Source organism: Mus caroli, unplaced genomic scaffold (assembly GCF_978045245.1).
Source record: "Mus caroli unplaced genomic scaffold, Mus_caroli_1 scaffold_9, whole genome shotgun sequence".
Taxonomy (NCBI): Eukaryota; Metazoa; Chordata; class Mammalia; order Rodentia; family Muridae; genus Mus; species Mus caroli.
Window position 1 is genome coordinate 51,148,026 of NW_028227264.1, and position 27,886 is coordinate 51,175,911.

The 27,886-nt window shown below is 39.6% G+C and overlaps 1 protein-coding gene across 2 annotated transcripts in view; it reads left to right on the forward strand.

Annotated features, from left to right (window-relative positions):
* The window catches only part of Slc35f1 (solute carrier family 35 member F1), a 465,583-nt gene that overhangs the window by 261,465 nt on the left and 176,232 nt on the right, over window positions 1-27,886 (forward strand). For both annotated transcript variants that reach the window (XM_085842809.1, XM_021174621.3), the window contains exon 2: window positions 20,953-21,128. In XM_085842809.1, the coding sequence (XP_085698935.1) occupies window positions 20,957-21,128 (172 nt within the window). In that variant the 5' untranslated portion in view covers window positions 20,953-20,956. The remainder of the gene's footprint in view (window positions 1-20,952; window positions 21,129-27,886) is intronic.

Genomic DNA, 27,886 nt, shown 5'->3' on the forward strand with positions numbered 1-27,886 from the left:
TTATTGCATCAAGCACTAAAATATTTCTCACTGGCTGTGAAACACTTGCTCTTGTGCCTGTTGAGTCCAGTTGACAACAGAGAATTAGCAATCCACCTGCCTCAAGCTCTGATTCAGCATTTTAGAGCCTGAGAGTCAGGAAAAAATATGTTAGTTCACAAATAAGCTGTCCAGAAGAGTGGGTAGTTAATGAAGGCTAGTCTGTGAGGAATGCTGAGTCCCATGATAAAGTGACAGGGGAGGCAGAACTGAATAAATGCAAGCCAAAGGTGAATTTGGAAGTCACTTATTGTGGTCAATAGCACACAGAAAGCTGGTTGTGGTTCCCTGGGTTTTCTGAGGATGACCACGTAGGAAGGCTTGACCTGGGGTTAGTGTCAGGGATTAGATTCCCTACTTTTTTTTTTTAATTATCTTTAATCTTTTTTTTCACAGTCCAGTCATTATTTCCCTCCCTGTTCACCCGCCTACAGTTCCTCATCCCATTCCTCCTCCCCTGTCTTCAAGAGGATGTTCCTCCTCAGCCCCCCTCACCCCACTGACCAGGCCTCCCCACTCCCTGGGATCTCAACTTTCTTGATCATTAGGTGCCTCCTCTCTCTCTCTCTCTCTCTCTCTCTCTCTCTCTCTCTCTCTCTCTCTCTCTCTCTCTCTCTCTCTCTCTCTCTCTCTCTCTCTCTCTCTCTCTCTGAGGCCAGACCAGGCAGTACTCTGCTGTATATGTGTTGGGCCCTTGTACCAGCAAGTATATGCTGCCTGGTTGGTGGCTCAGTATCTGAGGGATCTCAGGAGTCCCAGTTAGTTGAGACTGCTGGTCTTCCTTTTGGGTCCCCCCTCCTTCACAACTTCTCCCAGCTTTTCTCTAATTCAGTCACAGAGGTCCCTGGATTCTGTATCTGCTTCTGTCTCAGTCAGCTGCTTCTTGGGCCTCTTGGAGGGCAGCCATGCTAGGCTCCTTTCTGTAAACATACAATAGCATCAGTAATAATGTCAAGCCTTGGAGCTACCCCTTGAGATAGATCTCAGTTTGGGCTGGTCACTGGACCTCCTTTCCGTCAGTCTCATCTTCATTTTTGTACCTGCAGTTCTTTTAGATCAGACCAATTCTGTGTCAGAATTTTTGACTGTGGGATGGCAACCTCATCCTTCCACTTGATACCCTGTCTTTCTACTGGAGGTAGACTCTACAAGTTCCCTCTTCCTACTGTTGGACCTTCATCTAAGGTCCCTCCCTTTGAGCTGAGAGTCCCTCACCTCCCAAGTTCTCTGGTATATTGTAGACCCCCCCACACACATACACACCCCTGTTATTTCCAACCTCCTGAGGTTGTCTGTTTGCATTCATTGTGCTGGCCCTCAAGGCTTCACTCCTGACCCTGCCCCAACCCTGCAGTACCTGCTCATGTTCCCGTTTAATGCTCCCTGTCCCCATCCATGTCCCTTCCTCCCTCTGTACCCCTTCCCTGTGACATTCCAACACTGGTATGCTTCACTCATGTCTTAGAAATGAAGTACATAGTTTTAGAGACTTGCTGTTTCTTCCCTTCATAGGATAGCAAAAAATGAACCACAGGGAGGTTAAGGAACACCATCTCTTTCCTTTTTATTTTCCTGTTTCTCTTCATCTCAAACACAAAACTTCCCTCTTCCATGTTGTTTAACCTGAGATTACAACTGGAATATTTACTTAATCTTGTGTCAAAGTTAAGGGAGGTTAGAAAGTCTCCTCTTTAACCTGGCTTATACTGAGGCCATAGGTAGGCAGAGCCTAGTCTGAAGAGAAATACATCAAAGAGTCACCTCTCCATGAGATTGTAAGTAAATAACTATTCTCTTCATCACTAGCTATAGCTGTGAAATAAGAGGACACTTCACAGGGCTCTGAGAAAGTGTTCTGACCCCACTACTGTCTTCAGTGTTCAAGATACTGATGATACTTGTTACTACAAGTAAAGATACCCAACTTTCAGATCTGGTATGAATACAACAGCAACTCAAGAGATTAATAATTACGTCCTTTAAAATTATTCTCTACATTACATTCTCTATCAAATGTAACATTTTCTCTAAATCATCACTTATGAACTTCAGTGTGTTTTGGGTTCTGTATTTTATTTCTATGGAGGACTATTGTATATCTTATTTAACCAAAAGTTGCACATGAAATAAAAGAGAGGATTTACATGTTATGAAAGGCCCATTGTCAGGAACATTTAGATATAACTATCAGTCTTCTGTGTGGGACACTGCCCAGGTCCTTCGTCTAACTTAGCTGCTATGCTGATGTTTCTTCTCACTCTTGAGTCTAGCTAGATATTTGCATCTATCTCTGAATGCACAGATTAAACACCGGCTGGTTTCTGATGCCTCAGAAGACATCTATTGCTTGTACAATGAGTCAGGGGGTTGAAGTTTGAACAACACATTTGGGTAATTTCTGGTTTTCCCCACAACTATACATATAGAGCGTATCCAGATTTTAGACTCTTGGCAATATGTTTTCATCTCCAGTGTACTCCAGGTGTTTCTGTAAAGGAAGTAAAGTACCAAGTGTATTTTCTTTTGCCTCCTGGTTGTGACAAAGTCCTTGATAAAGTCTTTCTCATAATCTTAAAAACTAGATTTTCATTTCTACCTGATGTCCTATCCATGTGGCTCTCCAAGTTACCACTCTGTATATAGAACCCATGGGAAACTAAGATATGAAAGGTCATAAGCAGTTTGATTATTGCTATCAATTTAATAATGTGGTTTGTCATTGATAATGAAACTTCAAGAGAGAGTCTCACCCACACCCTCTTTTCCAACATGCTGTGCTATTTACATATAGTATCTCTGACTTTCGCCTACCTACCCTTCTGACTACCTACCCTTAGCTACCCACAGTATAAGATTCAGAATACTGTAGATAACCTTCCTGGTGTTAGTACTGGCCTTCATTTACCTTAGAGTATTTTAAAAAAAACATTCAATAATCTTTCTATCCTTGTCTTGCATTTAGTCTATCTTTATTGAGCACGTTGTTCTATGTTTGCATATTGTTCATCTTTGAAGTGATGTGGACTGTTCCTGTGCTGAAATAATGAACATGGATCAGGTGCAACACTTCCACATTTGTGTAATTGCCTCGATCTGTGGGGGTTTTTTTAAGTTTTTATGCTAATGTGCATGCATTGATAGGAATAATTCTTTTAACATCTGTTGGCTTCTGGTGTTATTAGAGTTGGGACATAATATTTCTATCTTCAAGGAATGCAGGCAGAACTAGAGAATGGAAACCTATTTCTTCTTCATAGCCCTATGCTATGCTTTAGATCCTTAAGTTCCATGTGTTGAGCCTGGGGCTCCATGATGGTGTCATTGGTAAGTATTCTGGAGGTGGGGCCTGATGAGAGGTGTTCAGGTCATATAGGTTTTGATTTCAACAGAGATAGTATGACTGCAGTTTCTTTCTCTTCTTTTTCCCTCATGGCTTCATAGCCACGAGGCAAATGTTTCTGTTCTTCTCTGTGCATCTGCATAAGCTTTGTCTCACAACAGGCCAAAAGCAATGGAGTCAATTGATCATAACCTGTAACCTCTGGAACATGAACATTTTCTCTTCATGAGTTGATTATACCCAGTGGTGATATAATAATGGAAAGCCAACACTCACAATCTATCTGCTTCTACCTCCTCATTCATTCATTTATTCTTAAATGCTTATTGGTAGTCATGTATTTGTGCGCGCGCGTGTGTGTGTGTGTGTGTGTGTGTGTGTGTGTGTATGTGCGTGTGTGCGAGCGTGCGCTGTATGTATCAGTGTATTGTGTGGGTGCATGTGGGGGGCATGTATATGTTTATGTTTGTGGTGTGCATGTATGTGTGTGAAAGAATGTGTGTTATCTGTGTGGTATGGATATGTTTATGTATGTGGGTGCACATGTATGAACAGATGAATGTGGAAACCAGAAGTTGTTGATGGTGTCTTCCCTGGTTACTTTTTGTCTGCCTAAACAGATTGCCCTGGAGATCCCTCTCTATACCCAGCCTTAATGTGGCAATGGATATCTAAATTCAATTACTTATGGTTTCATGGGAAGTGCTTTATCCATTGGATTCATTTGCTAATTGTGTAATAAAACACCATGATAAAAACAACTTAGGGAGTAAGGGATCTATTTCAGTCATAGTCCATCGTCCAGGGAAGTCCCAGGTGGAACTCTCAGCAGGAATCTGGAAGCAGGAACTGAAGCAGATCTATGGAGGAACACGAGCTACGAGCTCACTCTTCCTATAGTGCTCAGTTTTTTTATTTATTGATCCCTGGACAATGTGCCCAGGGATTGCACTGCCCACAGTGAGCTGAGTCTGCCTAGATTAACCATTAGCCAAGAAAATGCCTCTTGGGCTTTCTTACAGCTCAGTCTGGTAGGGGCCATTTTCTCAATCAAGGTTCCATTTTCTCAGGTGGCCCCAGCTTGTAACCGGATACATCTACTAAGCTATATCCTTAGTTCCCAGCAGTTATGAATTTTTAGGAAATATTTTCATAAACACAAAATGGGAAAATGCTAAAGGATTCATTCTAATCCTGTCAAGCAAACTAAAGATTTACTTGCAAAACATGAAAGGGCAGGTTCACAAGAAAATTGATGTCTCTGCTCTCTCTCTCACTAATGTATCTCAGACAGAACTGGGAATGCAGAAGAGAACACCACAAGAAAACATTTATGCAATATATATCACTGTAATGCCCTTGATCTGCTCCTCAAAGGGCTTAGATTTCCCACATTCCTTAGATTAGCTATGGATGTAGGCTGTACATGAGGTACCAATGCATTAGTGACCAGAAAACTGACTCTGATCCTTACTCACTTTGCTTTGAATGTTATATGTTGTTGTTTTAGAACACAAATGTTTGTTATAAGGGCAACTTTCATTTTCCTGTTATTAACATGTGATTTGCTACTCTTTCTCAGTTACCCTTTCTCAATTCTATTAAGTTTTTTTTTTTCCTTGAGACCTTTCCTTTCTGCCTCTGTCAAATCCTCCTTTGACTTCACTTATCCTTGACTCCAACCCCAAAGAACTATAGTCCTTGTCCACAATAAAATGATGAGCATCTACAAAAGGACTGGGGGTGGGAGGAAACAGGTAATTTTGTTTTTGTTTTGAGGGAATCAAGATGCTTCACTCATGAACAACTTACAAATCAAAATGGAAATAAACTTTCTCGAGAGTGTAAGTAGAGGTATTTTGTTCTACAGAATTTCATAAAACAAATTTAAACCTGATTCCAAACTCTTGATTCTGTCCTCAGAAGAAGTCCTTAACTATTAGGGGTCAGGAAAGGCTGCCTCTCCTCTCCTCCCCTCCTTTTCCCTCTCCTCTCTTTCCCTCTCTTGCCCATTCCTCCCCTTCCTTCCTAAGCAATTCATCCTAAACAATTTCATTCCAATACTTCCAATTCTAAGTACTCTTCTAGAGTAAAAAGATTAGAGTCTTATGTGTAGTGAATCCTGTGTACTAGAAGGCTGCATATTTTCCAAACCCAAACTGTCTCCTGGAATTAAAGCTTTGCAGGTTTTATGGCACCTTTGGGCAAAGGAATCTGTACAGGCTGGGAACCATGATGTTAGAATACAAGTTCCCTAAATGGTCCATCAAAGCATTCTCCTACGCATCTGTAACCCCCTGAGTGACATGAAAGGATAAATCTAGATGCTTCCTTCCTGTGAATGTTATCATAGTTTGGGGACTTCTTCTCCCAACTGTGCCATTCTCTCTCTAGGATATCCTCCCTCCTTCTGGCATAATTTCCTCTAAAGGATTCTAGAAACAAGAGGAGCACCCTTCAAGGAACATTCATCTTAGGGCAGTTTCCTTTTTATAGACCATTTCAATGCCAGGGAACTCAAAATCTTTGAAGAAAAAAATATAGATATAAACCCATGACTAAGTGTCTCAGTAAGTTATGTTACCATCAACATAAAGTATGGCCAATTCTCTTTTCTGCCAGTTCTTCTGAGGTAATATAATATCTGTCTCCCTGAAGGAGGGAATGACCCAAGGTCAGCCTGACCTCTTCGTCACTCTAAGGTAATATATCAGCCACCAAGTCATTAAACAAGGTTCATTCTACCTTCCTCACTTACAGAACTTCATTAAATTTATCTGAAATGTGCTTTAAAAACAATCTAATTCATCTTGCTCCAAGTAATTTAATTAGGATTCAATTAAATTCAGCAGAATTCATACATCATTTTACACGTTGCACCTTGATTCATTTAATTTGCAATTTTATTTTAAAGATGCAGACTAGTTATTTGCCTTCACACTATTCTATCAAAAGAATCTATTTCATGCATAAACTAACTGATTCTCAGGGGTGCTGTGGGAAACAAAATATGTGCTCATCATTATGCATACCACACACCACTAATTTGAATTTCATATCCTGGGCAATGTGTGCACTTATGAGAGAGATACTTTATATTAGTCTGCTTTTACTTACAGAGGGATACTCTCTGCCGTCTGTTGTTTTTCCTTCATACACATAGGCACCAATGGATCGATAAAGAAAAAGAGATTGTATTCACATCCAATTTAAATCATTTTCACCATCATGAAGGAAAGTTCAGAAACCAAGAGAATCAAGGATGGAATTAGAACTTTTTTTCTTTAGAGACTGTTCAAAAGAGTAAATGGCTAGAAATGGCCTTTTTTTTTTCCTCAGTAGAATCACTGTGCTTGCTTGTAGTTGGTCTCTGTGAACATGATCATAAAAGGCCCAGCTCTGCATGAGTACTAAATAAATGCCATAGTGAGGATGCTGGCCTAGTTCATCTTCCAGGAAGACAAAGGACTACTTTTGAGTTGGCCATGAATCTTACTAATGTAAAATTCTCCAAAAACTCTGAGCTTCTCTGAGTTCAGAGACCAAAAAGAATATCACATATTTTCTCTAAATTTTCTTTATTATGTCCAGTCATGACTTTTGAGACAAGGTCTCATACAGCTTAGGTTGGCCTTATACCTGCCATATAGGGGAGGTTTGCCTTGGACTCCTGATCACAGTGCTTTCTATCCTTCTAGTTTAATGGTATAATAGCACTGTCCAAATGCTGTTCTTAGCCCTCAGATACATTGCGGCAGATAATGCACCTTAAGAAGTATTGAATGCATGAAAAATTGTCTTCTCTCTGGGAGGTTACAGGAACTAAAAGTCCTTGAGGAAAACTTTATTGTCAAATATGTAGAAAAACTGGGTATTCTAGTGCAGGCTTATCCTCTAGCATTTTAGAAACAGAAACAGCCTGCATCGATTTGATTTCCCAGCCTGGCCACATACAGAGATCCTGTCTCAAGAAAAAAGTGGGATGACTCGGCAGATAAAGAGATTGCCACCAACCTGAGCTTGACCCCTGGAACCCACATGGCATAAGGAGAATAAACTCTAGCAAGTTGTCATAACCTCCACACATGAGTTCCATGACAGGCTCTCTGTCCCCAAAATACAATTAATTTTTTTAAAAAATTAAAGTTTCCAGGAGAGAAGAAAAGAGACCACAGAGCACTAAGCTCTACATTGGATAGCTAGGGGCTGGAGAAATGACTACACACATGGCAGCTCACAACTATCTGTAATTCCAGCTCCAGGGGATCTGAAACCCTCATACAGACACGTAGAGAGGCAAAATGCCAATGTGCATAAAAATAATAAAATAAATGGACCAGCTGCCCCCACGAATCTGAAATCATGGCAGAGGAGGGGCAGCGAAAAGATCTTAAGATCCGGAGGTAGTGGAGATCTGCACTGAAACAGTATTTGCCAGACACAATTGTGCTGTGGCATACAGGAGCTCATCTGTGACTATATGCACAAAGTCAAATCAGCTAAGATACCTGCCCGCATATAGGAGGGCTCTGAAAGTCTCCTGACTCCTAACTGAGGAGCTACTGGAAGTTGGTGGCTGCTGAGAAAGGGGCAGGATTTGTTTGTTGCTTTTTAAAGGAATTCCTCCCCAGAGATGCTACATTTACTTATGTGTGGACATTTGTGGGTGCATGTGTTCTACAACATACATGTGGCCAGAGAACTTGGGAGAGTCAGTTTTCTTCTTTTGAGGTGTGGTTATCTGGGGGATCAGACTCAGGCAGTCAAGTTTGATAAGCCATCTTGACAGCCCTATTGCTTTCTTAACCATAACCTAAGTAAGCTTAAGGGCTCTTTGGGTTCCAGGATATGTGTGTGTGTATGTGTGTGTGTGTGCGTGTGCGTGTGCGTGTGCGTGTGCGTGTGCGTGTGCGTGTGCGTGTGCGTGTGCGTGTGTGTGTGTGTGTGTGTTTGAGACAGGGGACAGGATTTTTCTGCATAGCTCTGGCTGCTGGACCAGCCTAGCTTCAGACTCACAGAGATCTGCCTGCCTCTGCTTCCTGTGCTGAGATTAAAGGCTTGTACCACCAGAGAAATAGTGCCTTATTAATAATAGATACTCAATAAACATTTACTGGATGAGCAAAAAAAAAAAAGTAGTGAATGATTTCAAGTAGAGTTAAAAGAAGAAGAGAGATAGGAAAATATACTTTTATCAAAAAAAAAAAAACAGGAAAAAGAGAATAGGTACAGTTACATTATAGCATTTGTGTCAGCTATTAAATCCCTGTACTGGGATTTTAAGGCACTAAATTAGGCCATCTTTATTTCTCATCCAAAAGGTGAAAAATTGTAACATTCTTTTGTTCATTATTTCACTACATCTTCATTGAGGTAACTTTTTCTGCAGAGATATGAAAAACTAGTCAGTCTAGATAGGGCAAGATTGAGAATCCAAAGAATTGACTCCACCTAATCTAGGTGGATGAACTAAGGGGCTTATCTTGCCCATGCACAGCTTCATGGGATCATGAGAGGAGTAGGAATTAACCGCCACAAGTACAGTATAGAAAGATATCATCCCATGATGATGACCTCTCCAGAGCTGAATAGATGGATCCCCTCTTTTGTTAAATTCCTGTTCAATGTCCATTCTAGCACCTCCTAGATCATGTATAACTGAGGCAAAATGACCTGTAGCTGAGAGGGTGCGTGTGGGACAGAAGGAGTGTCTGAAATCTCAGAAGAGGCCTGATGTTCTCCTTAGCCTCTCTCTACATACAGGAATATCACAGGTTTAATCTTGTGGGTTTCCAGGAGGCAATCACCACTGCCCTGGGAAAAATAGTAAACAGCCATTTAATGCACAGAAGACAACATTCTGCAATGGATGTGCTGTTGGACATTATTATAGTCTTTACTGGTGACATGGCTGTGCTGGACAGAGTATGTCAAAGATCTAAAATGACTTTGATTTACCCATCTTGACATAAGAATAAAGAAAATAAATGCATGTCTTCATTTAAGATACTATACTAGAGTACTATAGGTTGGGTAGCTTATAAACAGCAAAAATTTAATTTTCACAGTCCTAGAAGAAAGTTTAAGATCAAGGTGTTACTATGATTGAGTTCAAATGATGAGCACTCTTGGCTGAGCTGCGCATTGCTGCTGTACTTCATATGGTTGAAGGCAAAAGAGATTTCTTTTATAATAAATGGATTTCATTCATAATCATTTTGCTCTTGACATACTTATCTACAAAAGACCCAACCTCCTAATATCACTGCATAGTGGAGATGTCAACATATGAATTCTGGGGAGACATAAACATTGTATCCATTTCACGGTGGTTTATAAATGAATTTAGTGAAAAAAAAGGGGTGATTGCTTCATCTCAAAGGCCCCTATAGAAACATAACATACTGAAGCAAGGTCGGTTAGGAAGGGACAATGGCTTCTTCTTTTCTATTCTTGAGATGGGATGTAGTGAGGCTGGCTATATCAGAGTGCCTCTCACTAAGCTAACAGGTATTTTTCAGTGACTTTCGCTAGGAAAATGATTAATATACAATTAATGTGCACAAATGAGAGATCTCTATTTTTTTTTCATTTTTATTCTTGACATGTCAGCAGTTCCCAGTAGGTGGGGGTCTAATATGGTGTTCAGTTGAAGCCTTAAGTCAACATCACCATTGCATCATTGGCTTACAGTACCTCTCTTTCTCTTGTTTCACCTGATGTTCTATCAGTTTTAGCCTTGATAGCTTTTAAAATCAAAGGTAGAACATTGTGTATCACATAAAGGCTCCTAAATCGTCTGCTAATAGCCATCAGTTTAATCAGCAAATTCAGCATCCATGTGTACCCTTGTCAGCCTCCTCTGTTCTTTAAACATCCTCTGTGGATGGCCTTCCATCAGAGAGTCATCCTATTGGTCTTTCCATATGTTCTATAAAGTTATAGAGAAAGTCTTTGGAGATCCCACACTTTGGGTTATCCCTTCCATCTCTTCATTTTGAGCCTGGGGTGACAATAAGAAAATTTCCCAATTTTGTTATATTCATCCATGCTTTAGGAATTTCAATAAGTCAGTTTCTTCCCAGTTATTATAATATTTAATTATAATAAATACCCAATTTTTATTTCTATAGGAGATCCTTTCCTGCACAACAATTTTTTTCTCCACCCATGCTATACACATTAAATTTTGACATGATTTTTATTTTTTGTTATAAACAATCTGTAAAAAAGGTTTAAATAAAATAGCTTTTTCTTCAAACCAGTAAATGATTGATATGATTTATTGATATAATTTATTACTCATATCAATAAAGCAGGAAAATTGCTAACATCTCTTGATGCAAATAAAAAAATAAAAATAGTGTCTACAAGCCTCTGAACAGAGGGTCCTTTGGCTTAGGGCAAAAGCCAGGTATTGGTCTTCTGCAGTGAGGCAAAACTTAGCTATTTAGCTGCGTCCCCTGCACGTTCTTGCAAGTAAAGGCATAAGCTGCAATCCTGTTTGATTACACATTTCTCAAGTGAGTTTTCACAGTGTGCAGAGGAGGTTGGCACTTGGAGGAGTATAATTTCCTTTTCCTTCATGGATAGGAATGTGTTACACGTGGAATAAAATAATGAAATCTGACGCTGGTTTTTATGTTAAGATGCAGTGAGCCAGTCTGTCTGTATGCTGCCTTTGGTTTTGTTCATTCAGTGGATTTCAAAGTTAAATGTTTGCCTTTTGGCCCCAGGGTTCACTAATGTAATTCAAAATGCAAAGCTAAAAGCATTTTGAAATGAAAAATGTCAAAATCATTTAAAATGCACAAAGCAAACAGTAACAGTCATCCTAAAAGGTTACACTGACTCTGCTCTCCAAGAAGATGTTAGGGAGCATGAGAACTAGTGGGAAGTTCCTGCTGAAAACCTGTGAAGTAGTCTCCATCTCTGTCTCTCTCTGTCTGTCTGTCTCTGTCTCTGTCTCTGTCTCTCTCTGTCTGTCTGTCTCTGTCTCTGTCTCTGTCTCTCTCTGTCTGTCTGTCTCTGTCTCTGTCTCTCTCTCTGTCTCTGTCTCTCTCTCTCTGTCTCTCTGTCTCTGTCTCTGTCTCTGTCTCTCTCTGTCTGTCTGTCTCTGTCTCTGTCTCTGTCTCTGTCTGTCTGTCTGTCTCTGTCTCTGTCTCTCTCTGTCTGTCTGTCTCTGTCTCTGTCTCTCTGTCTCTCTCTCTCACTGTGTCTGTCTCTGTCTCTGTCTGTCTGTCTCTGTCTCTGTCTCTGTCTCTCTCTCTAACTATCTCCCTTCCTCCCTCCCTCCCTGTTCTGCTGTCATTTCTGACTTTCTAAAAGACAAGAATACCAAAGGCTTTCTTTTTTTTTTTTTTTTTTTTTTTTTTTTTTTTTTGGTTTTTTTCGAGACAGGGTTTCTCTGTATAGTCCTGGCTGTCCTGGAACTCACTTTGTAGACCAGGCTGGCCTCGAACTCAGAAATCTGCCTGCCTCTGCCTCCCGAGTGCTGGGATTAAAGGCGTGCGCCACCACGCCCGGCACCAAAGGCTTTCTTAGTTTGAGGATATATTTATTAGTCTTTGGAGCAATTAACTCGAGATACATGTTAGCAATGTTCTGAATGTATCAGAACTATCATATAGGTTGATAGCTCTAAGTGATTGATGAGCCAGTACTTCTAAATGGACTCCACATGGGGAAAACCATTATTCTGAGTATTTCCGATGCGTCAGATATTACAGCAAGCAGTTTATATGAACTGCCTTGTTAAGTCTTCACAATGACCTTTTGGAATATACATTAATATCTACATTTTTTAGTATAACACTTTAATCTTTTTTTCTTTTCTTTTATATATATATATATATATATATATTTTTTTTTACACTCCAGATTTTATTCCCTCCCTGTCTACCCTCCAACTTTTCTACATTCTATACCTCCACCCCACCCCCTGTCTTCAGGAAGATGTTCCCACCCACAATCCCCAATTCCACCAGACCTCCAAACTCTCTGGGGCCTCCAGTCTCTTGAGGGCTAGGTGTATCTTCTTTTACTGAACCCTGACCTGACAGTCTTCTGCTGTATATATATTGGGTGACCTCATATGACCTGGTGTAAGCTGCCTGGTTGGTGGTCCAGTGTCTGAGAGATCTCAGGGGTCCAGGTTAAATGAGACTGCTGGTCCTCCTACAGGGTCGCCCTCCTCCTCAGCTTCTTCCAACTTTTCTCTAATTCAGCCACAGGGGTCAGCAACTTCTGTCCATTGGTTGGGTGCAAATATCTGCATCTGACACTTTCAGGTGCTTTTTGGATCTTTCGGAGGGCAGTCATGATAGGTTCCTTTTTGTGAGCATTCCATAGCTTCAGTAATAGTATCAGGCCTTGGGTCTTCTCCTTGAATGGATCCAACTTTGGGCCTGTCACTGGACCTTCTTTTCCTCAGGCTCCTCTCCATTTCCATCCCTGCAGTTCTTTCAGATAGGAACAATTATGGGTCAGAGTTTTAACTGTGGGATTGCAAGCCTGGAATAATGCCCTGTTTTTCTGCTGGAAGGAAAGAATTGCCAGAGGCAGAGATATCTGGGAGAGTCCAGAAGGAGCATGGTACTGAGCCATGTGAGGAGAGGTGAGAGGGGAGAGAGAGAAAGGAGCTGCTAACCAAGAGGGGCATCCTGGGTCAAGAAGCTGTTCAACAAGGTAAAGAGTAGACCAGATAACCAAAATGGCTGGATTATATAGCTAAGAACAGCCCAGCCCCTGAGCTGGAGAAGGTTTAAGCTGAAGTATGCCAGCTGTATTGTATCTGGATTGTAGAAGAGGTGTCATATACGCAGGCCTTTCATATATCCTTGTTTTACACAAAGGACCCTACACCCAAAGTGGGAGATAGTCAAAATCATGGCACTTACATAGTTGACCTGACAGGGACAGGTAGTTCCAACTCTCTCCTTAATGCTTTCTTTTCCTTTCTTTAGAAAAAAACATGAAGCCAACTTCACAGTGCCAAATCGAGTCTTCATCATCAGAATAAAGACTTTTATTATTTTCTCTCTGAGGATTGCTTTCATAATAGAATTGTCAAACTATAAACACTAAAATTATCCATGACTCATTCTGTTACACTAAAGTTCAAATATTTCCCATACGTAGTCCATCAAAGATACATAACAGGAAGACCCCCTGCGGTTTACTTGATTTCTTCTACTTAATGGCAAGCACAATTCCAAATGATACCACAGAGCCAATGAATAGATTCAGCCCAGGAATTCAGATTTCAAAGAAAGAAACCCCAGTCAGGGTCAAATCTCTCAGCATACCCATTTGTTTCTGGCCTAATAATCACTTTATGTAGAATTCTACCGATTCTCAGTTACAGGCCAAACCTTTTAGCCAAGTGCTTTTCAGAGTTAATGGTCTACTATCTCATAAAAGAATATAGCAGATGCTTCTCCCACATCCAACTAATATTGCTTTTATACCAACCCGTATGCTTAAATATTCTTTATATATGCATCTCTGAATGCATGTACTGACTCAAATCTGATGAAACTTGCCTGAGACTCATTTTCAGAATGAACATACCTCAACAGGAAGGTTGATTTGTTCTAATTCAAGATGATGGTATAAGTATTCCACTCGCATGGTGAAAAAAAAGTTATGGGGTGATATGATTATGTAATGCTGTGTTGACATTCTTGATACCTTTTAAAAGAACATATTTTTATGATTAAAAGAAAGAAACATTAGAATTTATACTTTATTTTTAAGCTTATTATTTTGAATGTTTAATTTGTACCAGAGGCATATCCCCCACCCCATTCTAAATTCTGTATCTTTAACAACACAATGCTGTTGATAATAGGCATATCAGTATTTATGAGTACAAGCTCTGTTGTAGCAGGTATTCAGCTTCCAGCAACACCATTTTTCCTGAGACTCATGCATTTTTCATTGTCTAGTCCGTCTGCATTTAAAGTGGATGAGATGTCCTTTTAAATGCACAAAGAAGATGAAAATGTGTATCATAACCTCCTTTCCATTTCTGCTACTAAAATTATAGGAACTCTGTATCTATGTTAGAATGCATCTGCTGCGCTGTGCTGTATATGACATGAATAACCAACAGCTCACTCTGCAAAATTTCACCCAGCACCATTTTTAGCATTTTTTTTTTTTGCAAGATAGCACCTTTCTGGGCATGTTCAGAAATGCACTAGAAAATAGTTTATTAATCTCAGTTTCTAACTGGCAGATGGGTTACAGTAAAAACAGAGTGTCTTCTGTTTCATTGCTTGTACTTTTTCCAGCTAGGATAAGGCACCATCTTGTCAACCTTCTAACACTTTACCCTTTCCATACATAGATATTAGCTCCTTCAGAAATCCCTGCATTCTGCGTTTAGTGAATATCTATTGTTTCTGGCAGTCATCAGATTCTAGGAACAGAACATAGAAATCATTAAAGGTTCCCTTCTTCTTGGGAGATCATGAGCTATACAATACGGTCAATATAAGTAGAAATAGGAACACACTTGAGAACACTTGACTCAGACTGGGTACCAGGAATGGCCAATGGGAGGCTTTTGAGACAAATTGGTATGTTCAAACTATGAGGAGTTAGGTAACAGACACACAGCTCATTTGCAAGGGAAAAATCTAAGAGGAATACAAGGTAAGGAACTAACTCAAGGGATTCTACAATGGACAGAACAGATGTCTGTACAACATGTTACTACAGGAATTCATCCTCTACCAATGGAGAATAAAGAATCCGAGGGAGGCAAAATGGCAGGACAGGGGTCAGAGTTAGAATATGAGCATTTAGGCATTAGGAGGTTTTATATTTACTTATTTATTTTATTTTTATGCCTCTAATAAGTCTCTCAAGCATGCAGGCTCCAGTAGCTCTGATTTCTAGCCCCCTTTAGTTAAGAATGAGCTCATGAGCTGTTCTGGTAAGGAATTCATTGCAACCCCCTGCTATCCACATGATGTTTATGATCATGTTCTATAAAATCATAATTTGCATTCTCAATTCAATCAGACTGGCAGTGGCTGAAAGACATGACTGATAGTTGAAAGTACATAATTAACATGATGGGTCTGCAGCTTTGTTTAGCTAAATAAACAAGGTAGATTTGTGTTGGCCTCTTGTTGAAAGGTGTATATCACAGGGCCCTTGGTAGAAAAGTTCTTGTTAGTGGGTTTTGTCTTTACTATTTGAAAAATGTTTCCAAAACTCAGTCTGTTAGGTTAGCTCTGTACTCCATACACTCTCTGAAAACAACCATTTTACAACTAATGGTGACACAACACTGTAATTCAAAATTTAGGACTTGAAATCATATCACCTAGCTTCAGTCTAATGTCTCTAGTTTGGCAAGTTCAGAAACGTAGCTCTGTGCAATCAAGGAAGTCTCCTGATGTCAACCTCTCATTTCCACATGCATACATATAAACACATACAGGTGAATGTGTGCACACAAGTAAACACACACAGGTGAATGTGTGTACACAAGCAAAAACTGCACACAAATATATACTCTTTTTTTTTTTTACCTCTCACTTCAGTTTGACGTATCTCATCACATAAAAAGGAAGCAAAATAGCTTTGTCGGTCAAACCCTTTCTCTTCAGTTCTCCCAGCCCTAGGTAACCACTAACATGTTTTCTATTTCTGCGGGCTTGCTCATAGTGTTTTCATACTAGATTGCTTTTTAGTTCAAATGTTTACGAGATCTGTTCATACAAGAGTTTACATCTGTGTATTATTCCTTTTAATAATTTATTATATAGATACACTAGGTTTGTTATCTATTCATATCAGTGGGTACTTCAGACAGTTTATATCTTTTACTATAACTTATATGGTCACAGTCTAATATATTTTGCTTGGTAGGTAAAGGACCAAAGGAAGTGGCATACCAACTTTCTTGCTTCACTCCTGTCAGATGACATCAGTGGCTCAATGGGCTCATTGTGCATAAAACATTGGCAGAAAGGACACCCCTACTGTAGTATCTGATGCATCATGGTCTGGTTCCCAAATTGGTAGCAAATGTTATTTAGACTGTGGACCTATTGCTCACCAAATATCTGATGTTCTTTCTTTTTAAAACCGGTTGAAACATTTATTTTCTATTTCTAAATTTTGTAACAAGTTTCTTGAAAATCCAGTGTCAAAAGTTTCATTAAATGGTCTCCCAGTGACAGACTACGTCTTGTTCGTTTTATACATGTTACATGTAGCATATAGAAGGCTATTTTATAATACATTGGGGTCAATTACACGATAGGTTAAAATTACATTGTCTTGTATAAGTATTTGGTAGTCTTGTGTATCTTGATTTGGTCCAGGATGCTCCAAGGTCTTAAACAGCATTGTTATAATTTAAGTAGGTCATAGTATTGTTTTAGTCATGTCCAAAAAGAAGGGAGATGCCATACAACACTCTCTAGTGCATACTCAGCATCAGAAGCAACCATTTAATATACTAGTTGTAATTTTACCAATATCTCTTCTATTTCAGTGTATATATTAGGCAAATGATCAAAAATTACCAATCATAGGATTATTATTATTCTCCTGTAAATTATTTGCTACTATGATTAACATTGTGCTACATGGTGATTAGATCAAATATCATCAAAGAAATCTTCAAAGTTGACATGTTTTTCTTTTTTCTCACCATTTTTCTTCAGTGTAGTCACCATTAATGATTCCACTGAAGAAACTCTGTACCCCAGGTTCCCAAGACGAGAATTGACAGATAGGGCTATACAAAATTAAAAGGCTTCTATACAACAAAGGGAACCATTAATAGAGTGAAGGGACAGGCTACAGAATGAGAAAAAATCCATGACAGCAATTTTCCAGACAGGGCACTGTTATCTAAAGTATCTAAAGAACTGTTAAAAAAAATCCTCCAATCAATAAATGAGGCAAGCAACCAAACAAAATATTATCTAAGGATGAAATACAAAGGCTAGGGATATAATGCATTTGGCAGAATCCTTGTTGAGCTTGCATTATACCATGAGCTTGATTCTCAGCTCTGCAGAAAACAAAACCCCTGGATATGTTTGTATCTAAATAATGGAGGATCAGAAATTCAAAGTCATCCTTGACCACATAATGAGTTTGAGGCCATCCTGCACTACATTAAACTCTGCCTCAAAGAAGAAGAAACAGGAGGAAGAGGAGGAGGAAGAGAGAAGAAAGAAGAGGAAGTAAAGCAGAAGGAGGAAGAACAGAAAGACGAGGAGGAAGATTCCATTAGCACAGTTAGCAAATAAATGTTTCTTAAAGTATTCAACACATTAGTTACCCAGCAAATACAAAGTGTTACAAGTTTAAGATTCCATTTTACTTCTGTCAAAAATGTTGACCTCAAGAAAACCATCAAATGCTGGTGAGGATGTGGGAAAAGGGAAATCCCCTTTCCCCGTGGGTGGAAATGTAAATAGGTGAAACCATTATGGAAATGAGTATAGAGATTTCTCAAAAATCACACACTCACACAAAAATATAGAATTACTATATAACTCGCCTATAGAACTCATGTATATACACCGAAAGGATTCTAAGTTCTACCACAGAGATACTTGCACATCCATATTCATTGTTGCTCTAAGCACAATAGCTAAGAAATAGAACAAAACTAGATGTCTATCAACAGCGAAGTGAATATGAAAATGTAGTATTTATATGAAAATAAAATCAGAACATTTATAGCAAGATGGATGCTGCTGGAAAGTATTGTTTCAATTCAAATATCCCAAATATGGAATGACAATAGCATGTTTCTCTTTCATGCATATCCTAGATACTACGTATGTATATGTATGTGTATGTTTATGTGTATGTGTATATGTACATGTATATACATGTACATGTATATATATAAAAGTTTGTGAGAACTACACATCACAAAACTAGAAAAAAGAATGCCAAGAGAGGTTACGAAATGGTTGGGAGGCTAGGACTGGAGAGATGTCTCACTGGTTAAGAGTGTCTGCTCTTCCAGACAACCTAGATTCAATCCACAGCACCCACATGACAGGCAGCTCAAAATTGTCTGTAACTCCAATTTCAGTGGATCCAACACCTTTGCAGAGACATACATGTAGAGAAAACCTGAATAAACATGAAATAACAATAAGCTAATTATTGGAAAAGCAGTGAAAGGATTGGGGATGGGAGAGAAATTGTGGTGAAACTCACATGGCATGGAAACAATGTGTTAGAGGAAAATCAGAGAGGTGGAGGCAGGAAAATAGAGGAGTAGAGGGGGAAGAGGGCCAAGAAAAACAGATGTGCATCACAATGTCATAACAAACCCTATTACCATATATCCTAATCTTTAAAAAAATTGCTTTCACAAATCTTTGATGTTATTTGAATTCTTTACGTTGTTTTATTTTTTTCAGTTTGCAAAAGGGTGTTTATTAATTATAATTTCTTTTGTAACATTGAGGATTGAACACAGGACTTTGCCCATGCTAAGTATGTGCTCTGCTATCCCCCATATCCTCAAGCCTGGTGATCTTTTTTAAAAGCAGTGATATTCTTGTTTTCCCATTGAGACAGGGTTTCCCTGAGGAGCCCTGGCTATCCTGGAAACTGCTCTGTAGACCAGAGCTGGCCTCCAACTCACAGAGATCCTCTGCTTCTAGCCCTGATACTCTTATATATTCAGAACTGCTTATACTGCGTCCTATGATTGTCTTTTATGCCTTCCATTTTATAGTCCTCTAAATGGTATTACTCTGCTGTAGGTATACTCAGGAAACTTACTAAGTCAAAATGGAACACAGAACAGACTAAACAAACAAGCAAGCAGCAATGACAAGGCAATGTGTAAAAGTAAGAGTAATACATGAGATGTGTCCTAAGGGAAAGAGAGTAGGAAGGCCTCTCAAAGTTAGCGACAAAAGAGCAAAGTTTTGAAAAAAAAAAAAATGAATAGCTGTCAGTCTGGAAAAGGTATGATGGAAGTTTTGCAGAGGCATATGAGCAGAGAGGCCCACAGTTCCCTGTTGAACTCTATGTTGCTTTCTGCTCTGCCATCTTGAAGGAATGCCCGGGCTGGAGAGACTCAGAAGCCATTGGAGAGAGAACATTCACGGCTTCCTTCCAGCTGTCTGTTGTCCTTTTCTTAGAAAACTGCATGCCCCAAGGCAACAGCATTTCATTTTTCTCATAACTCTCCAAGTTAGGCAACAGTCTCTAGGGATCACTCACCTCTTCTCCTGAGTGTAGACTGACTTAGTATGAGGGAGACAGGAGGATCTCAAACACTCATTCAGATATTTGGCCCTAAGGCTGCCTGGGTTTCTCTCTTTATTTCCCAGGAGTTTCTCATATTCAATAGTACATCTCAGGCGCCTTATTGAGAAGCTGTTTCTTAGCAGGAAAACATAAATGCAGCAAAACTTCTCAAAGGTTAGGCCCAGAACGCTCATGCCTTCACCTTCTCTGTACTCTAGTGACCAAAGCAAGGCCAGACCAATCTAGCTTCTAAAAAAGGGAAAATTGATCCATGTTCCATCCAGAAAAAGTGGAATTGTGTCTTCCATGGGGGAAGAAATCCATGGGGGAAGAAATATATAATATCACATATCCTCTTCTTAAAGTCTTTGTGTTTATACTACAGCTTTCACTTTTTATATTGCTGTTTCTACAAATAAACCATAAAGGTCAGAAGAAACTTTCAGAGAAAAGTCTACCTCCTATTTCCAGAGGCTTTCCTGTGTCAGGGCAGGTGTGTGTGTGTGTGTGTGTGTGTGTGTGTGTGTGTGTGTGTGTGACTACAAAGCTTGTGTGGGCATTTCATTTCCATGGAAACTGAACACTTTGACTCTTGCTTCCAGTCCCCACTTCAGCGTCTACAAGAGCACTGCCTATGAAAACAGCAATGAAAATATTTGCATAGTTATTATACTACCACAGTCCTGAATCTATTTCAGGAATAATAGCTTTAATATATAGGCAAATGTAACTTAAGAAACAGAGAATAAAGACCTGAAATAAAGCTTCTTAGAATGGAGTTCCAGAGTCTAGAAGGGCACAAGAGGTGGTCCTTGTGGATTTCTAGATGTATAGACCTTTCAGTCAAGAGTTTCTGGATCCAGTAGCTTGATCTATAAAGTTTCTCCCATTATCAATTAATTATACACACAGTTGATGCTGGAGTATATTTCTGCTTGCAGGGTTGGGCAGGCTCTCAACATCACTAATCCACATACTGTGCTCCAAGAAGACAGTCCCTTTCCTCAACAGCTTCTGGAGTACAGTGACTGGAAGCCAGGGTCTCACGCTGAGACTCAATCTCATAACCTGGTTTTGCTTTATCCTCACTGTGTGTTCTATGAGCAAATTAAATACCCATGTCAAGCATTAGTTTCCATCTCTATAAAGTTTCAGGGATAAGTGTATGGATCTCTAGCATTGCTTCGGTGGATTACAATAAATAGTATCCACTGCCTTTAGCTCAGTGTCTGCAGTGAATTACTAATGGATTTCACTATCATTGTTTTCCTGTGTTTCTTGCTGATGTTGCTGTGTTTTGCTTCATTTCTCAGGGAGATGTTAATCTCGGTGGCTTTGGGTCAAGTGTTATCCCTTCTCGTTTGTGGAATTGGCTTGACGAGCAAGTACCTGGCAGAAGATTTTCATGCGAACACACCAGTCTTCCAGAGCTTTCTGAACTACATCCTCCTCTTCTTGGTATACACCACCACCCTAGCTGTCCGACAAGGTAAGCTGCCCCTAATCACAGGAATATGACTTCTACGAACACAGAGAAGGATATGAGCCATGACTAGATATCATTTCATCATTTGTTGCATCAGTAAGATGATTCAAATCCCCAGATCGCACTTTGCTATTTTGCTGTAATATCACAAAGAAAATGCATGAATATATCACAAAGAAATATCATGTGAATTCAGCAAGAATCAGGAGCTATATACACTGCAGAAAAGTACAATTGCTCATAATTTTGAATTCCTGATAAGGGTTTTATTCTTTTCAATGAATCTAAATAGAGTACTGCCTGAAACCTGGAACAGGCCTAATGCAACTTTCCTAAACATGGTAGCCCTGAGCTGTCTAAGGGGACTACAAACAAATGTATGTTCTTTAGGAAAGTGGCACAGGTATGACTATGGGAAATTTGAGCCACACCACAAGAGGAGTAAAAGAAAAGCAACTCCCATAAATGGCCACATGTGGTCCTATTATAAATGTTAAAGAAATAAAGCAATGAAAACCAGTTCCCCAAGAGTCAAGAAAAGAAAAATGTCTTTCAGAGGAATAAATCCCATAAAGATTATGTGGGGGTTGTGGGGGTTAGGTCATTTTAGAGACTCTTTTAGAGCCTTTGTCCTACACTACCAAACTTTTGTCTGTGACCCCAGAAAAAGCTCCCGATTTCCCTCTAAATTGTAGTCGTTGATCAGGATTCACTGAAAAAAATAACCATTAAAAGCTTTGAAAACAATCATATATATTGCTAAATGGCAGTTCTAATAATTACACATTTTTGAAATGTTCATAAGAACTATCAGGATGTTATCCTTACAGGCCCTTGTTTGGATTTCTGTTTAAAATAATGCTGCTATGGTATAATGACTTCGCCAATTGTAGGCTTTGTCTTAGAGAAGAATGATGATGGCAGGTGTCAGGGATAGCTTAGTTGCTAAAGGCCTTGCCTTGCAAGTGTGAAAACATGAATTCAGACCCCCAGAACCTATTTAAAATTTGAGCAAAGCAGCAATGCATCTGAATCCCACCACTGGGGAAACAGAAACAGGCAGATCCCTGGAGCTCACTGCCAGCTGACTGAGCAGAATTGACAAGCTCTGGGTTCACCAAAGCACTCTGTCTCATAAAGTAAGTTGGAGAGTAATTGAGCACGTTACCTGATGTCAGTCTCTCATATTTACCTGCATACACACACACATGCACATGTACACATGTATGCTTACCTATATATACACATGAACACATCCACACAAGCACATGAATAAATAACCCCCTACACACACACACACAAACACACACACACACACAACACACACATCATTACCACACTCATACATGATTGATTTTTCCATTTGTTGAAAATATATTAGAAACTAATTTAATTTGCTTTCCCAAGTTGATGTTACTTCTTTTTAAAGTCTTTAATATTAACAGCTGTAAGTACTGTTAATAATACATTGCCAGTCTACTAAAGTAACAGACACTAAGTCTTAGCTATGTTTCCTCAATGTGAGACAGAAGCCAGTGAATTTGAATGATATAAGTGTCTTGAGTGGTGGTGCTTCAGGACAGGAAAAGACTCCAGGAAGTGAGGCAATGGGAGAGGCATACAATTAGTAACTTATTTCAGAGGAACTGTGGGAATGTATCAAAAAAGGAGAGACAAGGGATGAATGTAAAATTTACTTGATGTGAGCTTGAATCAACATCAAAAGACTAGTATTATTTAACCTAGTATAAGGAGTATAATTAAGAGAAATGGGATTAAACAAATTTTCAATAGCTCAATACTGAAAAGAATGTTTGTATGAAGATGTTGAATTCTTCATCAGTGATTTTTAAGCACCACTGTAGTTTGAAATGGCAAATTGTTGTTCTCCTTTGGATTCTGGCCTCTGTTATTTTCTAAGAGTCCAGAGATTAAGTACTAGGGAAAATAACATAATTAAAATTGGAAATCATGATTATAATAGTTATACGTAGAAGCTAGAAAAGTTAAGTTATGAAGTGTTAATAATATTAATAATGCCATTTATAATGTACATTCATAATTGTCAGCTGCAGAATATGGGACTTATCTCTCCTTGGTTCTTCAAAGCAAGGATATAGTATCATACAAAATTTTATAAGTGAGAAAACCAATAAAGCTACTAGGAAAAGATGGAGGCTGTGACCAGCTAGGGCTGGAAGAGCAGGATTACCTTTGGCTTCTTCTTGTGAAATTTGGAAGAGGTGGGAGGGATGAGAGACCCTTTACAGTACTTTTCAACTTTCCTAAAGCTGCAACCATTTTATAAAGTTCCTCATGTTATGGTGACCTCCAACCATACAATTCTTTTCCTTGCTACTTCATAACTGTAATTTTGCTACTATTATGAATTGTAATGTAAATATGTGCTAAGCTATGCAAGGTATCTGACATGCAACCACTGTGAAAAGGATATTTGACCTCCAAGGAGGTCATGGTCCACAGAATTAAGAACCAGTACTTTAGAACAAAAGGAGACATTCATGTTTCTTTTTTTTTTCTTTTTTTTTTATTACGTATTTTCCTCAATTACATTTCCAATGCTATCTCAAAAGTCCCCCATACCCCGCCCCCATTTCCCTACCAACCCATTCCCATTCTTTTGGCCCTGGCATTCCCCTGTATTGGGGCATATAAAGTTTGCAAGTCCAATGGGCCTCTCTTTCCAGTGATGGCCGACTAGGCCATCTTTTGATACATATGCAGCTAGAGTCAAGAGCTCCGGGGTACTGGTTAGTTCATAATGTTGTACCACCTATAGGGTTGCAGGTCCCTTTAGCTCCTTGGGGACTTACTCTAGCTCCTCCATTGGGGGCCCTGTGATCCATCCAATAGCTGACTGTGAGCATCCACTTCTGTGTTTGCTAGGCCCCGGCATAGTCTCACCAGAGACAGCTATATCTGGTCCTTTCAGCAAAATCTTGCTAGTGTATGCAATGGTGTCAGCGTTTGGAAGCTGATTATGGGATGGATCCCTGGATATGGCAGTCTCTAGATGGTCCATCCTTTCATCACAGCTCCAAACTTTGTCTGTGTAACTCTTTCCATGGGTGTTTTGTTCCCAATTCTAAGAAGGGGCACAGTGTCCACACTTTGGTATTCATTCTTCTTGAGTTTCATGTGTTTAGCAAATTGTATATTATATCTTGGGTATCCTAAGTTTTGGGCTAATATCCACTTATCAGTGAGTACATATTGTGTGAGTTCCTTTGTGATTGTGTTACCTCACTCAATATGATGCCCTCCAGGTCCATCCATTTGGCTAGGAATTTCATAAATTCATTCTTTTTAATAGCTGAGTAGTACTCCATTGTGTAAATGTACCATATTTTCTGTATCCATTCCTCTGTTGAGGGGCATCTGGGTTCTTTCCAGCTTCTGGCTATTATAAATAAGGCTGCTATGAAAACCATACACAGGAAAGTAGCATGGGGTGTATGGTGTAGTGAGACCCACAATGAAATCAGAAGAGAGTCATATAGACAATGTGAGAGCTGCGTGTCAGTGTGGGTAAGGCAAGGGGACAAAGAGGCTGAAGCCTGGAAAGGAATATTGAGGCCCTTTTGCAGGAAAGACTGAGGAAATACTGTCTTCCCAGTGAGTGGATGAACCAGTTCCCACAATGAGTGCATTCTTTTTGTAGATTCCTTCCTTCCTCCTTCCTTCCATCCTCCTTCCTCTCTCTCTTTTTCTTTCTTTCTTTCCTCCTTTCATTTATTTTTTATTCCTTTACTGCCACCTGGGATAACCACTGAACTTCTCATGAATCTGTGTTTGGTGTTTACTCACATAGACTGGTATTTAGCTAACATCTGGAAATCAACATGGTAATTAATTTTGTACGTTCTATGTCACTGTAGTGTTGGAAGCATCATAACTTTTCTCTTCAGGCACCTCAAGACTTGGGACAAACAAGCAAAAGGAAGTCTGTGTACAAGGGAGGACCTCTTACAGCCGGTCCTCCTTTCTCAGTGTTCCTCATAGCCTGCAGGCTAGATCAAGTGCTGACCTTAACATATCCCCTAGCACAAATATCACCTACACAGCTGGGCCTCCATATTAGCGATATGTGTATGCCTTGAACCACTTGACACTAAGCAGTTTCCTGAGTGTATTTAAAAAAAAAAAAAAAGATCACTGTCATTGTACTTGTACAGCTTCTAAAACTGTGGTTGTCAAACTGGAAACTTTCTGAGAATATTTAAGCATTATGTCATTATGAGTAGCCTTGCCAAAATTCTGACTTCAAAGTTAGAGGAAATCCTCCCTATCAAATACACATTAGATTAATGACCAAGAGATATGAAGGTAGCAGGTTCCAGTGTAGATTCTAGTAAACTACGTTGTGAAATTGCCCTTGGATATTAATTAATTCCTGGGGAAACATGGGCTTCATCTTTTAAAACAATGTTTCTTGATGAACAAATTTTAGGTATGGTCTGAAAAATTGAAGCTCTGTTCTCTTCCACCTGTTGTTAAAATGGAAGATTCTATTGTTGCTAACAGAGCCCTTCAGGGCTAGAACTCCATAGAAAGAAGTTTAGTTCTGTATTGTCCACCAATGTATCCAGTCTGGGAATTAAAGGAAAACTGAAAGTGCTGTTACGTCAACCCCACTGAGAAATAGTTAGGAAATGAAAATGCATCCACAAAGAGACACCAGACATTCAAGAAATTCATGCTCTATGTTCAAAATAAGCAATTAAAAATATAGCTAAGAAAACATACAATGCTCAAGTGAGGCTTCACACCAGATTATCTGAAGGAGATTAACTTAAAGATTCTCTTTCATTTCTACATAGTTCCTCCTTTCTTAAGACTTCAGGTAGCTCTAACTGAAATTCAAAAACCAAGAGACCCAGAAATGCAAGCACCATGCAACAAAGGAAGGCAGTCTTCAGCTCAACTGAAGACTCTGCTATAAGTTTTGTGATACAGGAGCAAGAAATATGACTGGATGAAACTCAAGAAGAACGAAGACCAAAGTGTGGACACTTTGCCCCTTCTTAGAATTGGGAACAAAACACCCATGGACAGAGTTACAGAGACAAAGTTTGGAGCTGAGATGAAAGGATGGACCATGTAGAGACTGCCATATCTGGGGATCCATCCCTGTCTTAGTCAGGGTTTCTATTCCTGTACAAACATCATGACCAAGAAGCAATTTGGGGAGGAAAGGGTTTATTCAGCTTACAATTCTGTACTGCTGTTTATCACCAAGGAAGACAGGACTGGAACTTAAACAGGTCAGGAAGCAGGAGCTGATGCAGAGGCCATGGAGGGATGTTCTTTACTGGCTTGCTTCCCCTGGATTGCTCAGCCTGCTCTCTTATAAAACCAAGATTACCATCCCAGAGATGTTCCCACCTACAAGGGGCCTTTCCCCCTTGATCACTAATTGAGAAAATGCCTTACAGTTGGATCTCATGGAGGCATTTCCTCAGCTGAAGCTCCTTTTTCTGTGATAACTCCAGCTGTGTCAAGTTGACACAAAACTAGCCAGTACAATCCCATAATCAGCCTCCAAACGCTAACACAATTGCATACATTAGCAAGATTTTGCTGAAAGGACCCTGATATAGCTGTCTCTTGTGAGACTATACTGAGACCTAGCAAACACAGAAGTGGATGCTTACAGTCAGCTATTGGATGGATCACAGGGCCCCCAATGCAGGAGTTAGAGAAAGTACCCAAGGAGCTAAAGGGATCTGCAATCCTATAGGTGGAAAAACAATATGAACTAACCAGTACCCCCCAGAGCTCCTGTCTCTAGCTGCATATGTATCAGAAGATGGCCTAGTTGGCCATCAGTGGAAAGAGAGGCCCATTGGTCGTGCAAACTTTATCTGCCTCAGTACAGGGGAACGCCAGGGCCAAGAAGTAGGAGTGGGTGGGTAGGGGAGTGGGGGAGGGTATGGGGGACTTTTGGGATAGCACTGGAAATGTAAATGAAGAAAATACGTAATAAAAATGCATATAAAAAAATCCACAGTGAAATAGGATGTATTCCTTACCAAGAGAATATTCACCATCAGTTTTTGTCCACAACAATTTCTTACTTGTTCTGTTTCCCAAATCTGCTTTTAGTACTCTCTGCTTAATGGATAAAGTCAATTTTATTAGTACCATTTTTTTTTACATTTGTGTCTAATTTAAGCAAATAAATATGGTAAGATAAAGACAGGATGCTCAGGGAGAAGCAAAAGCATGTCAGAGCCTGTGTTCTTCCTCCAGCCACAGTATGGAAAATGACATGGAAATATAACAGAACCCAAAGGGTGCACCATTATATAGAAGCCTGGGGTACCCCTTCAGTATTCCTTAGAGCAGACATTCCAAGGGTTGCTTTAACACTGAAGATTATTTCTTTAAGCTCTTCTAATTTTGCATAAAAATAATAATAATAAACAATCTTCTGGCTAAAGCAATTTAATAAACATCTCATATCTTGCTTTCCAGTAAATTTTTTTCCATTTTTATTAGGTATTTAGCTCATTTACATTTCCAATGCTATACCAAAAGTCCCCCATACACCCCCCCACTCCCCTACCCACCCACTCCCCCTTTTTGGCCCTGGCGTTCCCATGTACTGGGGCATATAAAGTTTGCAAGTCCAATGGGCCTCTCTTTTAAGTGATGGCCTATTAGGCCATCTTTTGATACATATGCAGAGACAAGAGCTCCAGGGTACTGGTTAGTTCATATTGTTGTTCCACCTATAG